This window comes from Microtus ochrogaster, chromosome 18 (assembly GCF_000317375.1).
Source record: "Microtus ochrogaster isolate Prairie Vole_2 chromosome 18, MicOch1.0, whole genome shotgun sequence".
NCBI lineage: Eukaryota > Metazoa > Chordata > Mammalia > Rodentia > Cricetidae > Microtus > Microtus ochrogaster.
Window position 1 is genome coordinate 8,843,207 of NC_022020.1, and position 15,995 is coordinate 8,859,201.

The window sequence follows — 15,995 nt, forward strand, 5'->3', positions numbered from 1 at the left end:
GGGATTAAAGGCATGGGCAGCTACTACACCTGGACCATCTTAGTGATGGCAGTTTGGCTGCCAGCAGGAGATCCAGCCTCAGCCCTCAGTATATATGAGTAAACACTCCCAGATTTAATCTTCAATAGTGCTAGTCTTTTGTTAATCACTACTCATTTCTAAAGCAAAGATTTCACTTCAGTGATGCTGGTCTCTTGTTAATCATGGCTCATTCTTCAGTGCCATGACCAGAACTAGATTATTTCACAATGGCACATAAATGTTCCCAGCAAAGTCTTCACTTTCCCCTGAAACTTCACAAGCCAGGCCTCCATCGTCTGCAGCACTCTCTGCATTCTTATCTTCCAAGCTGCTACAGCAACACCCTATTTTCTAGAATAGTATGTGTAAAGGATTATTTACATAGTCAGGTTGAAAACCTTTCTTTCGGTGGGTGGGAGGGAGTCCTCATTTCATACGGCTCTCTTTAAGATACCCTATCTCTTTATAGGGAAGGCCTTTAAAATACATTTTTATTTGATTTGTGCTGTAGATTAACTAAAATCTTTTTTGTTTTTGATACATAGAAAAAGTTCTGGATTGTGCCAGCATCAGACTCTTGACCATAGTTTTTTTTTTTTTCAAAGATTTTACAACTTCTGAAAACCCTTACCAAACAATATATTTTTAAGAAAGCCTACTGCTTAAAAAAGATTTCGGTCCTGTAATTTTTGGAGCAAATAGAATATCATTCTTAGTTTATGTACTTGGATTAATTGTTGTCTAAATATATTTATGCTGCTATATCAAAAGCCCCTTAGTGAGTAGCTTATATTCCATAGGATTTTACTTTTCACAGCTCTGAAAGCTAGGAGATCTAAGATGAAGGTTCATGTGCTGTCATCCTTCTTTTATAATGTGTTTGAACTTTGGTTATTCCCCCGCCCCCGCCAAGAATATTTCCAGTGTAAGTTTTTCTCAGTGAACTCTCTTGATCCTGTTGGAGTGCGACAATCATTCAGTTTCAACAACATTTTTGCCTTATATAGCAGTAAGATTTTCTTGAGAATTGAACATTTTTCCTCTTCTAGTAAAACTGAGGGGCTTATGCAGTGGTATTTTATTTTTACTTTGTCTTTATCAAAATACATAACTATTTTTATGCATAATCACTTTGATGAAATCCTTCTTCATAAGACATAATTTGTGATTACCTTCTGTACTGTTGCCTGAAGACTTGAAAAATTGTACCTTGTAGTTTTGGCCATTCTGGACTAAACTACATCACTCAAGGTTTTTACCATGAAGACAAATACAGAGTAAATCCACGAGTCTTATTAGTAAATGTTTGTAGTGAGAACATTTTTCTCTGAGTACTGGTTCTACCTCTTTTGGGGGTGATTTCTATGAAATTGCCCTAATCTCTTCGACCCTCACTGTCTAATTTTTTTTTTTTGTTTGAACAGTCAGTGAATACCCTTTCAATGTGTTTGTGAAAGTTAAGAGAGTAGTTTGTAAATCATACAACATACTAGAATGAGCTCTGTAATGTACAAGCACTGTTTGATTTCCTCTTCCCTGAACTTTGTCTCTTCTTTGTAAAGATTGGGACTACGAGTTAATGGAGTCAAGACATCAGGAATGTGCCCTTGGCTGCAAGGGAGTCAGTATTCATTTTATTATATAATTTTATTTGGGAATAAATACAGAAACTGCTCTAATGATATTTTCTTTTTCCCTGAGCATCTGTGTAAACATGGACTTTCTTTTCTCCCCCATCTTCTAGTTGCAGCAATTGGAGCTCGCCCAGATCCAATACAGAGATGCTAATCTCACAGCTCTTGCAGCTATTGGACCACGGAAGAAGAGATCACTAGAATCAGGAAATGAGGTACTGATAATTGTGCTTGTAATTTTTTTTTTTAATGTCCAGAAAGTAAGCCAAAAAGAAAACAAAAGACACGGGGCGTTCAAATAGTCTATCCTGCTGTACATGCTGCCAAACGAATTCTTCTTTGACTGTTTTATAAAGTAGATTTTGCCAGTTGTTTTCAACTCGATTCTTACATACTCTGTTTTTCTTTTTAGTCACTATCTCCAGGTATACTGAATATCACCATTTCCATTTTTAAAAGCTCTGTATTCTAACATTTGCAAACATTTATTTTTAGTCTGTGTGTGCGCGCGCGTACACCTGTGAAAATAGATGACTACAGTGGACAGAGTGTGTTAGATCCTCTGGAGCTTGAGTTCCATGTGGTTTTGAGCCATCTGAGATGGGTGCTAGAAACTGAACTTGGTTCTTCTGCAAGAGCAGTATATACTCTTAAGGATTAACTCTAGGCCCCTTCTAATATGTTTATATAATCCCCATTACTAAGATTGCATCTGCCCCTGCACCTGGGTACAAAATGTGTTTATATGGCTTAATGATTCTTTTATTCTTTCCTAAATACCATTTTTAGAATTTTAATTATTTTGTGCACATTTGTTGTGTGAGTGGATTATACACACTCTTGCCAAAATGCACATATGGAGATCAGAAAACAGCCGGCAAGCCTCAGTTCCCATTTTCTGTTTTCTCAAGGCATGGTCTTTTCTTGTTTTTGTTGCTGTATTGCTCACTTCAGGTTATCTGGCCTGCAAAATTCCAGGTGATAATCCCATCTCCACCTCCCATTTCTCCTTAGGAATGCTGGAATTACAAACATGTACCATTATATTCTAAAATCTTTTAACATAGTTACATGACAATACTGCCTTTAAATGAATCATAATTTATTCAACCACTTGCCAATAAATATTCAGGTCATTTTCAGGCCTTTGCTTTTAGTGTTTCTTAGGATTTCCTTTTACTTAAATTGTTGTGTAAGTGAAGTTCTGGAAATACTTGATTGGGTTAAAAAATATCCGTATCTGGAAAATTTTTTTTTACTAGAAATACTCAGGCATACATAAAGTAGAAAACAGTGTAATGAACTCCTGTCTACCTTACCTCTTTCTGCTCTGTCAGCTATCACTTTGCCTACTGTGTTTTATTTATGCCTGTATCAACTCTATCAGGCTAGGAAGGTTTTTACCCTTCGGGCTGTTGTAAACTTAATTCAATAGTCAGTAATAATATTTCTTCATTTTTTTGGTCATTCCTAAAAGTGTAAATAGGAAATGACTAGACTGACTTCTCATCACTTGTCACTTCTCAATTTTTCTTTTTCCCACTGAATTCTTCTTTACAATTAAAGAAATAGAAACCTTTCCTCTCATTTTCTGTTTTTCTGTCTTTATTCATCTAAAGTATACTTGTTTGTTTGCTTTGCTTTTACATTTGAAAACTTTAATTTTAACTCACTGTGTAGCTCAGGCTAGCCTTTAACTTGGATCCTTCTGTCTCAGCTTCTAAACTCAGGGATTGTAGCCAGCATGACTATGAAGCCCCTTTTTAATTAGAATTACATGCTAATACTTTTAGTATTTTCACATTGTACTTTTTAGGTCTATCGTTTTTAAATTTGTCTGACTTTTTCTTATGGTGCTGGTATTGAACCCAGGGCCTTCCACACTTACGTAGTGCTTCTTTCTGACTCAGTGTAGTGAACTTCTCTCTTCTGCCATGGTTTCCCTGTCTTGATGAATTGACCTCTCTGAAACTGTGAGACTGAATGAATCTTTCCTCCCAAAAAAATTAATAAATTTGATGTAAGCTTGTTCCCAAGTCTCTAAATTAGAGCTGAAACGTAGGTTATCCATCGTAATGGTGCATCCTTACAATTACAGTGAAGCCAGGAGTGCACAGCCAGCTTTGCCTAGATAGCAAGGTTGAACCAGGTTTTCTGTATATAATATACAGTGAGACATTTTCTCAGAGGGCTGGGAAAGTTGTTAACGCATATTCAGTTTTCTTTGGTCCTAATAACTAGTCAATGCTGTTTACTCAATTCTTAACTTACTGATTTTGAAATGTCACCTTTATCACAATCCAAATTTGAATTGAATCCATATGTATTAGTGTCATTTATACACACTGTGAACCTGTTCTAGTAGATTTGCTATGAGTATGAAAATATTTTGTGTCTGTTGCATTTGTTGTTTAGTTCAGAAATGAAGCTAGCTAGTATAAGGGAGGAAATTCTCAACTTTTATGTGAACAGAAATTTTAATATTCACTTGTGGCTTCTGACTATTTTATTGGGCAACACAAAAAGACTTATTCTGACATATATCTTTGTTAGTTATTATTGTTAGTTCTGTGGATTACATTGAGAGCTGCACATAGTCTGTTAGTGAGATGCATCCTGGCTCTTGAAGATCTATTAATGTTTTGTTCTCAAAACCCTTTTTAAATACCATCTGAACAATTGTAAGTGTATAGGTAATTAGTATTGAACATATTCACATTTTTGAAAGGTCTTATTTACTTTTACATCTTTACTAAAACACTGTTCTGATTAAACATTCCATTTCCTAAGCCCCTTGTAAACCTTACACCATTCTGCTTCTATAAATTAGACTACTCAGACATCACATGTAAGTGGAATTATTATTCTCTCTTTCACTACTAGCTTATTTGACTTAGCATAATGTCTTCAATGTTTCAAATCCTAAAATAAACTTAAAAATGTGATAAAGCTGGTTCATCAGAGAAGTTACTTTCTTCTTCCCTCGCACTGGAAAACCCAATGCCCTCTATGCATGTAAATGTGGGTAAATGTCAAGATGGAATATGATATTTCATCAAGAATATAACTATGAACAGGTCCTCTTACCATATTTTTACTTTTAAAACACACTTAGTAACTGTGTTTAATATTGTTACTCATTTAAGAATGGTTTATAAGCTCTTGACCAACTTGCTTACTCTACTGACATTATATATAACATAGTCTGTCAGATTTTTTTCATGGCAAGAACTCACTGCAACACATGGGGTAATAAATAAGTACATGTACAGGTGTGAGCTTGATTCTCAAGTCTGGTAAACTTTTAAATTTGGAGACGCCCTTTAAGCCTCATTCTTCAGTTATCCCAGTAGGTTGAAATGGTATAGCGCTTACTTTGTCATGTTTTATGCATGGTTTTTATAAACTCTACTATTAAGTAAATGCTTAGTAGTTTATCTGTGTCATTATAATAGAAATATCATTGTTTCAGTTTGAATGGTTTAGAGTTAGTTTGAAGTGATGACCATTAAACTATCTAGGTCTTCTCAACTTTATTAATGCTGCAACCCTTTAATACAGTTACTCATGTGGTAACCTTACCCCCATATACTATAAAATTATTTTGTTGCTACTTCGTAGCTATAATTTTGCTACTATTATGAATCATAATGCAAATATCTGATATGCAGGATATCTGTTATGCAACCCATGTGAAAGGGTCGTTTGACTTACAGGTTAAGACTCTAGGTTACCACTCACAGGTTAAGAACCAGAACTCTGGGCTTTCATTTTAGTCTCATTTGACTTTGTTGCAAATTTTAGAGATATTAAATCCTGATTTCTTGTAAGATTTTTTAAAAAATTTATTTAGTTTGTGTATGTATGCATGAGCACTTGGCACAGCATGCCTGTGGAGAAGAGTTGGCCCTTTCTTCCACCTGTATACTGATTCTGAGGATGAATTCAGGTCTCCAAGTTTCCATGGCAAGCATCTTTAACACCCAAGCCATCTCACCAGCCCCAATAGAGTTTACATGCCTTTCCTTCACTATGTATTTATGTCTTCAGGTATTTGATAAGAAATGAATGTGTCTCTTAAGTTCCAGTGTGAAAGTCAGTTTATGTGATTTGTCTGTGTTGAATTTTTCTGGGGAGACACAAGTATCTGTCTACTCCAATTGGGTACTAACCACAGACCAAAATCCAGCTTGTTGAGACTAATGAGCTTAAAGGGCTTGCTTACACGCTGAGGTGAGGGGACTTCCAGACGTCCTGCAACAGCTACATTATCTCAAAATTTCACCCCCATATGGCACCCTTCGCCTGGAAGCTGTATCCTGAAGCCGTCTTTCTTTCGTCCGTACACTGCTTTATGATCCAATATCTTTTAAGTTCTACTCTACTAAACACCTCTAGTCCTATGGAGAATGAGGTGATCTTATTAGACTCTACTGTATTTTAAATTAAAAATACAAAGATACACCAGGATTATAAAGTCCACCAGAATTTTATTTTGCATCTGTTATATGTTAAATATAATAATAAAGAAATAATGATAAAACAACAGCAGTCAGTCCAGGGAAAGAGAAAGCTAATACATGATTTCTTTCAGGAATGAGGATTATTTGGAGAAAGGGCCTCCAGGCTGTGATGGGGCCTCATGGTGGGAAGCAAAGCATTAAACATTAAACGACACAATATATGAGAAAGGCCAAAACATGATGAGGGTCTTAAATGAAAACAGAAGCTCCATTTGAAAGCCTGGCAAGAAGCTTCATAAAGAACAAGAGAAAATAGGAGGGAAGAGAGGGGAAAGTATTAGACTTTTTAATGTAAGTTTTGTAGGGTCTGGCGGGAAATTTCACATCACATGATTTGGTTCAACATAGAGTATGTGAACAGGATCATGGAAGAGCCAGGGCCTGGTTAGTAACATAAATCGGGGGCTGCTGTTAGGATACAGGACAAAGAATTTTCTTAATTCTGTATTAGGAAGAGCCTGCAAGGGAAGAATGGCCTGTTCTCTGTAGTCTGGCTACTTGAAAGTGACCACTGTCTTAAAGGGGCAAGCACACAATTCTTTATATATAAAAAGTAAACTGATCCTGTTTGAAGAAAAATTGAAAGTTACTTATAAATCAGTGTTGAAGTAATATAAAAGTAGTAAAATGCATTGTATGTTGGACAAGTTTCCTTTAGTGTTATTAGTTCCTGATCTCTTGAGATAGCTGAATTAACATTGATTTGGCAAGTTAGTATTGAATACTTGGTATTTTAAAATCTTTAATGAGTTAAATGTAGCCCAGATTAGCCTTTAACCTATGTAAGTGTAGTGGCCTTAAGCTTCTGGTCTTCCTGCCTTCACCTGCTGAGTGTTGTAGGCATATTTATACTACCACTCTCAGCTTCTGTTGTGACTTAACAAAATTCATTTTATTGTCTTTGGAGCCTACTTTTAAATTTAATGATCGAATCTATATACTTCCCAAGTCATTAAATGCTTCTTTATACATTTCATTGTATAATTTACCCCTCTCTGTGTTGTTAAGTATGTTTAGTTTCTAGTATAATATGTGATCCTTTTTGTAATTACATTTTTGGATATGGTTTTTATTTTTATCCTTTTAAATATTAAAAATAGAATTGATAGTAAAAATGAATATTCGTTATTAATTTTTTCAAAACAAGGAGATGGCTTAATAGGTAACTGTGCCTGCAGTCATACCTGATAAGCTGAGTTTAATTCCCTGGACTCACATGATGGAAGGAGAGAACCTACCTATTCCTGCAATTTGTCCTCTGACCTCCACAGGAATATCAGAGCATGCTCCCCCTCCCCAGTGAATGAGTGAACAAATAAATACAATTTTAAAAATTGAGTGGCTTGGGCTGACAGATTGAATGAAAAGGGAAAGATATGTTAGGTATAGCGATGAGAAGAACATAACAAGGTTTCCATTTTCTTGGAAGGAAATCATCTAAAAGCTAGTTTTCTTTTTTGAAGCAGAGCTGGATTTATGTTCTTACATTTTCTGTCTTTAATTCAGAACTGTGACTTGGACACAGACAAATGGTGAAAGTATTATGTTACTTTTTAGCAGTTGACCATTAGAGGCTTATGATCTGAAGATTGATGTGATGAGTGGTCTGTGAGCCTTTAGGAACAGCTTCTGCTCTTGAATGTTTCCTTGTTAGCACTCTGTTGCTACATTAAGTGTTCTGGGTAAGGTTCTCCTGGGGGGGCACATGGTATTTGTATGTAACGTTTAAGACTTTAACATTGCAATTTTTTCTTTGAAAGTATGTTCATTAAGGTTAGCTTAGGTAAGCTTTTCCTGAGACAGTTGCTTACTTAAAATTGCATAGCTTTAAATTTATTTCTGTGAGCTTTCAGGATCCCAGAAGCAGTTCTTGAAATGTTGTATCTATCTTTTTATATGCGTGCTTTTTCTGTAATTTAGACTAATACTACTCATGTTGTAGCATTCTCACTTAATTCACTATATTGTATTTCTTGATGCTCTGTTTTAGACTCTCATACAGCTACTTGGCTCACACTTAGTGATTTTTAAAAAGCACGAATTGCTTGTTATATAGGATTATCTGTATTAAGTATTAGTTTTTAGAGGACTTTCCAAAATGATAGGTAAGTGCTAATTAACAACAAATAGCATTAATTGTCAGAGGATTGTAGGCGGCTTTCCTTAATTGAAATGACAGTTAAGTTCCCTATGTTTCTTGCCCAAATTAGATGTTCAGATTTTTCAATTAATGTTTTCAGCTTATTTTTTGTTTGGACTTTGCAGTACCTACAAATTTTTAATTTGAGGGGGTTGTTGATACTTATTTATGAAGAGTAAAGGCACCATTTCCCTCTTTTTATTTATTCTTTGTGTCTTTCACATCATGCATGTCTATCCCATTCATTTCTTTATCCCTTTATATTCATCCTCTGGCCTTGCAACCTCCCCCACAAAATAAAATAAAATTTAAGACAAAAAAGGAAAAGAAAGAGAGAGAAGGGAAAAATTAATCATCATGGAAGCTATAGTGACACAGTGAGTCATTCGTAAACCCTTATGGATAAAAGCGTTTTTTAATCTGTATTTTATTCTAGCCAGAAGATTTTCTCTGTCCAGTCCGGTCCCACTGGACTGGTTTCTTCCCACTTGCTGGCCCCTGCAGCCACTTATAAATAATCACTCATAGGCTTAATATTGATTATAATTGACTATAATTGCTTGACCGATGGCTCAGACTTCTTTTTTTTGTTTATTTATTATATATACAGTGTTCTGCCTGCATAAATGCCTACAGGCCAGATGAGGGTACCAGATCTTATTACAGATAGTTGTAAGCCACCATATGGTGGCTGGAGGCTCCGACTTCTTATTGGCTAGTCCTTACACATAAATTAACCCATTTCTAATCTATGTATTGCCACGTGCCCTTGACTTACCATTAATGCTCCGGCATCTTACTCCTCTGGCAGCTGCTGGCATCTTTCCTACTCGGCCTGCTTTCTTCTTCACGCTCTCTGCTTGGATTTCCCACCTAGCTCTATTCTGCCCTGCCATAGACAGTTAATAAATAGCCTATTTATTAACAAATGGTAATAAAACATTCATAGCATACAGAGGAGCATCCCACATCACTTTACTTGAAAGTGTTCATTGCAAAGAGTCATTGCAAAGCCTTTGGTTTCTGTGACATTATCAATACTGGAATTCCTCTTGGTTATCCTGTTGTCTGTCATGTTGTCTTGTGTCATAGAGATCCTGCAGCACCAGTGCCATCATGTGTTCAAACAGATCACAGATGGGGTGGATATTGGGGTAGACCAACACATAACCCTGTTCTGGGCCTGGGTAGTTGCAGGGTTGGTTAGCCCCCTAGCTCTCCCTTGTCCTCACCACTAGTGTGGACTCTCCTACATAGCCCTAGTGAGTTTACCCCTTGCTGTCATGAGCAAGGGGTGGGACCAGTTCTCCTGCTTTCATGTCCTCAGGGTCTGTTCGTCCCATACCTACACCTTCAGGGTCAGCTCTACAGTGCTGTCCATTTGTGTTGGAAGTGATGAGGTGCAGGGACTGCTCTCCCAACCTTATGACCTCAGGACAAGCTTTCCCACCAGCCTCAGAAGTTAATGGAGTGGGGGAGGCATCTCTCCACAACCCATGATGGCACATGATAGATGGGCAATAGGGATAGCTCTACAATGCTCACAACTTTAGGGCTGGATCACCCTTACCTTGACCAATGGGGTTGACTCTTGCCCTCGCAAGGTGCAGGGCCTGCTCTCCTGAGTGGTGTGGCTGGTGGCAGGCAGGGCCAGCTCTCCCACCTCCCTCAGGCATTGATGGATTGGGGTGGGGGCAGATTCACAATTTTAAAGTGTACAACTCAGTAATTGTCAGTATTTGCACCACACAGTTAAGGTAATCAGCACTCTAACCCTTGAGCATATTTGTCACAGCTAACAATAGCCATGATCTGTTCAGCTATTAGCAGCTAATCAGCAGCTTTGGGGCTTTTACTTAAAATTTTGTCTCTTTGAACTGGCTATAGTGGCGCACATGTAAGTAGAATTGTGTGATGGTTATCCTTTCGTGTTCAGCTTCTTTTACTTATTGTGCTTTTATGGTCTATCCATGTAATATATCAGCTATTGTATCTGTTTGTTTGGATAATCCATTTCGTGAATGCACAGACAGCACTTTGTTCTTACATCAGCTTTTAGACATTTGTTTGCACTTTTTGAGAACTAAGAAAGTTGTTCTGAACATTCATATACAAGTTCATGTGTACTTGGTTTTTCTTTCTCTTGGTATATCTCTAGTAGACTTTCAGAATCAAATGGAACTTGATATTTGGTATTTTCAGGGGCTGACAAAATGTGTTTTCTGGTGATTGTACGTGTTATTTACAATGCAGGATAGTCCTTGGCACCACTTACTATCATCTGTATTTAAAAACCATAACTATCCTAGTGAGTGTGAAGTGTATCTCACTTGTGAGTTTGTTTTGCATTTCCCTCATGACTAAAGATGATAAGTATGTCTTTCATATGCTTACTGAACATTCATCTATTTGTGTTAATTTTTGATTGTTTATGCTTTGAGGATCATAGCCAAGAAACTAATCTAATGCAATTCTACAAAGACTTATATCTATGTTTAACTTCTTAAAGGTTAACACATTCTAGCCCTTATATTTACCCCATCTTTGATTTGTTTGACTTGTTGTAAGTCACATCAAATTCATTCTGAGCTAGGGAGATGGTTTAGCTGGCGTGTTATGCCTGATGAGCTGAGTTCAATACCTGGGACCCAATACCTTGGTGAAAGAAGAAAACTCATTCCCCCTGAGTTGTCCTCTAGCATCCATCCAAGTGCCGTGGTGTGTTTATACGCACACGTATAAACAGAATGAATGAATGAATCAATCAATCAATAATTTTAAAAAGTCATTTTCTTTTATTAAAAGTAAGGTTTTTCATATAGTATACTCTAATCATAGTTTCCCTTCTTCCAAATCCTCCCAGTTTCTTCCCATCTCACCTCCCATCCAGTCCACACCCTTTTTGTCTTTCCTCAGAATTTGAACAGGCATCTAAAGAATGATATAGTAAAATAAGATAAAAACAAACAAGTTGAAATAGGACAAAACAAACAGAAGAAAAAGCCAGAGAAACAGAGATACACACATTCACACACACCTAGGAATCCCAGAAAACACAACACTAGAAATCATAATATATGCAGAGGACCTGTAAGGTTTCTATGTTAAAAAAAGGGGGGGGGGCCTGGCACAGCATCACCCAACAAGAACCTGTAAAGATACCCATTGAGTTCATTTGTGTTTGCCATCTCCTGCTGGGTATTGGGTCTGCTCCTAAGAGTGGATGCACCAGTGAGACTTCTCAGAAAAATATTTCACTATCAAGCTCTGGATTAAGGATTGGGATATGTGTTCACTTCCCCTCTCAGTGCTAGGACCTCTTCTGGTACAGACCCTAGCATGCTGCCACAGTCTCTATGAATTCCTATATGCCTCTGTCCTGCTGTGTTTAGAAGGCCTTGTTTCCTTTGTGTCCTCCATCCCACTGAGTCTTAACACTGTTCCCACCTCCTCTTCTCAGTGTTTCCTGATCCCTGAGGGGAGGGATTTGATAGAGACACTCCATCTAGGACTGAATGTTCAAGGTCTCTCACTTTGCACATTGGCTGTGGTTCTCTCTATTTGCTCCCATCTGCTTCAGGAAGAAATTTCTCTGACGTGGCTGAGCAGGAATTGATCTGTTTCCCTGGCTGTTAGCATCTAGTTTTCTGGCATCGGTATTATAAAGTCCGTTTTTTTCCCATTGAAGGTTCTCAACAACCTTGCTACTTTTGGCCTGTCGGTTTTACGCCATTCATCTTTATGCTGCATTTGATTACTTCATTACTGTAACTTTTATAGTAAACCTTGAAATTGAGAAATGTCAATCTATTATCTTTTCTTTTTTTACTCTGAAGTGTTTGGACTACAATGGATCTCTTAAATTTTCATATATTTTAGAATCAGATTGGCATTTTCATCCAAAAATGTGATATTTTGTTAAGAATTAAATTAATATTGCCATCTTAACACTGTTAAACATGCTAGTCATTGAACGTGGTGTGTGTTACTTTTCTCACTGCTGTGACAAGGATACCCAAAAGAAACAGAGAGGGAAAATAGATTTTTGCTCACATTTTCAGAGATTAGAGTCCTTTACGATGGGTAGGCACTGCAGAGGTCTTAGTCCATGTGCCATAATAAATGGCTGCTTTTTAAATGATGCCTACCAGGAAGCAGAAACTGGGGTAAAAATTAGGGCAAGCTACAACTTAAGGCTGGCCCCTCAGCAACCTAATTTTCCAGCTTGGTCCCATTTCACCTAAAGATTCCTAGAATTTCCTGAAGGTGTACTACCCAACTAGGAACCATAGAGAAGGTAATTTATGCTTGGTTTAGTTTAGAATGTGTTATTCAAGGAGATTTTAGTTGTTCACCATGTACTGCTATCTGGGAATACCATGTATTTGAGCCAGTGCTACACATGCATGGGTCCTTCAGAAAGTCTTATAGATATATTATTTCACTCAGTAATTTGATTTCCAGTGGAATTTCTTTATTTGTTTTCTTTAATTTCTCTATTTAGAAATGTCAATAAAACTAGTATTCCTTATTTGCTTGAGTCAGTCTTAGACATAGCAAATAAAAGTATGTATTTTCTTCCCCTTCGAGATTAAGCAGGTAATGCTGGATAAATCAATTTTAGAATTAGAATGATGAGATGGATTAAATCTACTAATTGGATTCTTTTTTTTAAAATGCTGCTTGCATGTGCTTTTGGTTAGAGTACTAGCCTAGAGTATTCTTAACTATGAGCAGTACCTTCTCCTGTGGTGTGTTTGGAAATGTGTGGAATGTCATTTTGACACTACAACTCTGAATATTATTTTGTCACTGTAATACTGTTCCTGCCTTTCAACATGTTATTAGAATTTGATATCTGGGTTCCACTAAGCATTGAGCAGTGTGAGGGGTCAAGTTGACCCACTTAAAGCTACCCAAAATTCTGTTGTTAAATAACAGAAATAAGTAGGTAAATTTCTCAATACTTGGAGGAGTTAGCCATATTCTAGGTTGGATTTTGTTTGTTTGTTTGTTTTTTTAAAGAGAAGTTTCGTTTAGCTTAGGCTGGCCTCCAACTTGCTATAATATTAGAGGATGTTTTTGAATTTTGGGTTCTCCTGCCTCTTGAGTGCTGAGATTACAGATGCACACCACCACCCCCAGTTCATGCAGTGCTAGGGATCAAACCCAGAATTTTGTGTATGCTAGGCAAACTTTCTGTCAACTGAGCTACAGTCCCAGCCCACTCTAGGATTTTATAGCATCTTCCACATACCTTAGTTTATAAATTTTCTGTGCAGGTATTGGAGTAAGCATGTTTTTTGTTTCTTTTTGTGTCTGTGAATGTAAAATTCTACCATCACCAACTTCTCAGACTTTTATATTATAGGGCATCATACTGTACAGTTGAGTCACCATGTTCCATTGGGCACATCTTGACAGAATACTTTTGAAATCTGACTATTAAGGTAAAGGGTAGCTGAATTTATTTATTTATTTATTTATTTTTCGAGACAGGGTTTCTCTGTAGCTTTTTTTGGTTCCTGTCCTGGAACTAGCTCTTCTAGACCAGGCTGGCCTCGAACTCACAGAGATCCGCTTGCCTCTGCCTCCCGAGTGCTGGGATTAAAGGCGTGCGCCACCACTGCCCAGCCTGAATTTAGTTTATTTATTAGATTTGAGACATAATTTATATACAGTAAAGTGTGCTGGGTTTTATTATAGTTATTTCTTAAAATCAAGATATTAAGGTGTTTTTATGTCCTTCCGAAAAGTTTAACCATGCATTCTTTTTTGCAAAACTCAACCCACTTTGCAATCACTGTTTTAATTTATTTTTTTCAGATTTATTTTTTATCTAATTGCATGCATGCATGCATATGTTTGTGTGTACATTCACAGGTGCCCTCTAAGGCCAGAAGAAGGTATCATCTGGAGCTGAAATTACAAGCAGTTTTAAGCCACCTTGAGTGGGTACTGGGAACTGAACTCAGATTCTCTGCAAAAGTAGTCTTAACTATTGACTGCTGAGCTTCCAATACCTTAATGTCTATTGCCATAACTTAGTTTTGCCTATTTTAGAATTTTGTATAATTGAAAATCATGGGTTAATGTGCTTTCTTTTTATGTCTGAGTAGTTTCATTTAGCATAATATTTTTGAGATAATATTTATACTGACCATTGTAGTAGTACATTACTGTCAGTGCTGAGAAGCTATATAGGATATGAAGACTATAATTTGCTTATATGTTGACTAGTTGGTTGGTTTATAGATTTTGCATAGTGCAGATAAAGTGGGTATGGACATCTTTATAAAAGCAATTTTGTGGATATATTTTTATTTCTCTTATGTAAAGGATTGGAGTGTAAAAAAAGTTGTATGGTTAACTTTCCAATGAGTTCTTACTGATTTCCAGCTTACTACACTAACTACTTTATACTCCTTTGAAGAATACTTTGATTTTGTTGTCCTGGAAGTAGTGAGGGCAATTATTACAAAATCTAGTTCATGCTTTTAATGATTATTAATTTTATATAATAAAATAAAATGATTTGTTCTATATTCATAAAACTTTACTATGTTAAGGTTTGCTTTTTTTAAAGCTTTATGGTTGACCTATTTTCTTCTAGATCTTTGACCTGTCTTGCTATTTTCTTGTCTAGTGTTAGGTGTGGCTTGGATTCCTTCAAAGAGAGGTAGCTTAACTATACCCTACTTACCCCATTGCATTTTCTTCATTCCCGTATAGTCTTTGCAAACAAATAATTTGACATTAACTATAGATTGAATATCTGCTAAAGACCCATCATCTTCAGAGTCTATCTGCTTCAGGAAGATGATGGAGCCTTGGGTAGAAATGACCTAATAGTCATTAATGGTGTGGCTTGAAGGGGACTTGGAGACCCCTGTCCCTCCTTGTTCTCTTGCTCCCTGACTATGAATTGAGAGGATTATGCTCCGTCACACACTACTGGCATATGGCTTTGTTATAGTACCAAATTAGCCATTTCAATTTATGATAGATTGGACCCTCCAAAATTATGAACCAATCAAACCTTTCTTTATTTGTTAGTTGATTATCTCAAATGTCTCTATAGGTGGATTTTTCTTTATCTATTACTATATTCCAGCTTTTCTTCATTATTTGACTTGAAATCAGGGAATATAGATTCTTCTGACTTTTTTTTTTAAAGCTATCCCAGGTATTTTTATGTGAACTATATGCATTTACTTGAGTTTTATACTTACCTCGTCAGTGCTATAAAAAGCCTGTGTGGGACTCTTTCCTCATTTAGGCTGACATTGAATCTAGAGATAATTTGTAAGCAATGGACATCTTAGCTTTTAAGCACATGAGTATTGTAGATTTCTTGATTTATATCCATCATCATTTTAGTTTCCTTTAAGTCTGTTATGCCATTCACTGCACTTACACATAAGTACCAGTGTTTGATGCTTCTGATAAGAGTATTTTAAATCCCAGCTCTCTGAGAGTATGAGGCATAAGATGGTACTTTCAAGGCCTGCTTGTGCTAGAGTAAGTTCAAAGCCAATTCTGATAATTTACTGAATAGTGTGCCAAAATGAAAAAAAGTGGGCTGGACATATGACTGTCGTATAATGTTTGCCTGCCTTAGGTTTAGTGTGTGTGTGTGTGTGTGTGTGTGTGTGTGTGTGTGTGTGTGTGTGTGTG

At 36.7% G+C, this 15,995-nt stretch overlaps 1 protein-coding gene across 1 annotated transcript in view; it reads left to right on the plus strand.

Moving 5' to 3' along the window:
• Window positions 1-15,995, plus strand: part of Taf4b (TATA-box binding protein associated factor 4b) — a 117,863-nt gene that overhangs the window by 83,814 nt on the left and 18,054 nt on the right. The window contains exon 14 of the mRNA XM_026783653.1: window positions 1,766-1,870. Coding sequence (XP_026639454.1) covers window positions 1,766-1,870 — 105 coding nt within the window. The remainder of the gene's footprint in view (window positions 1-1,765; window positions 1,871-15,995) is intronic.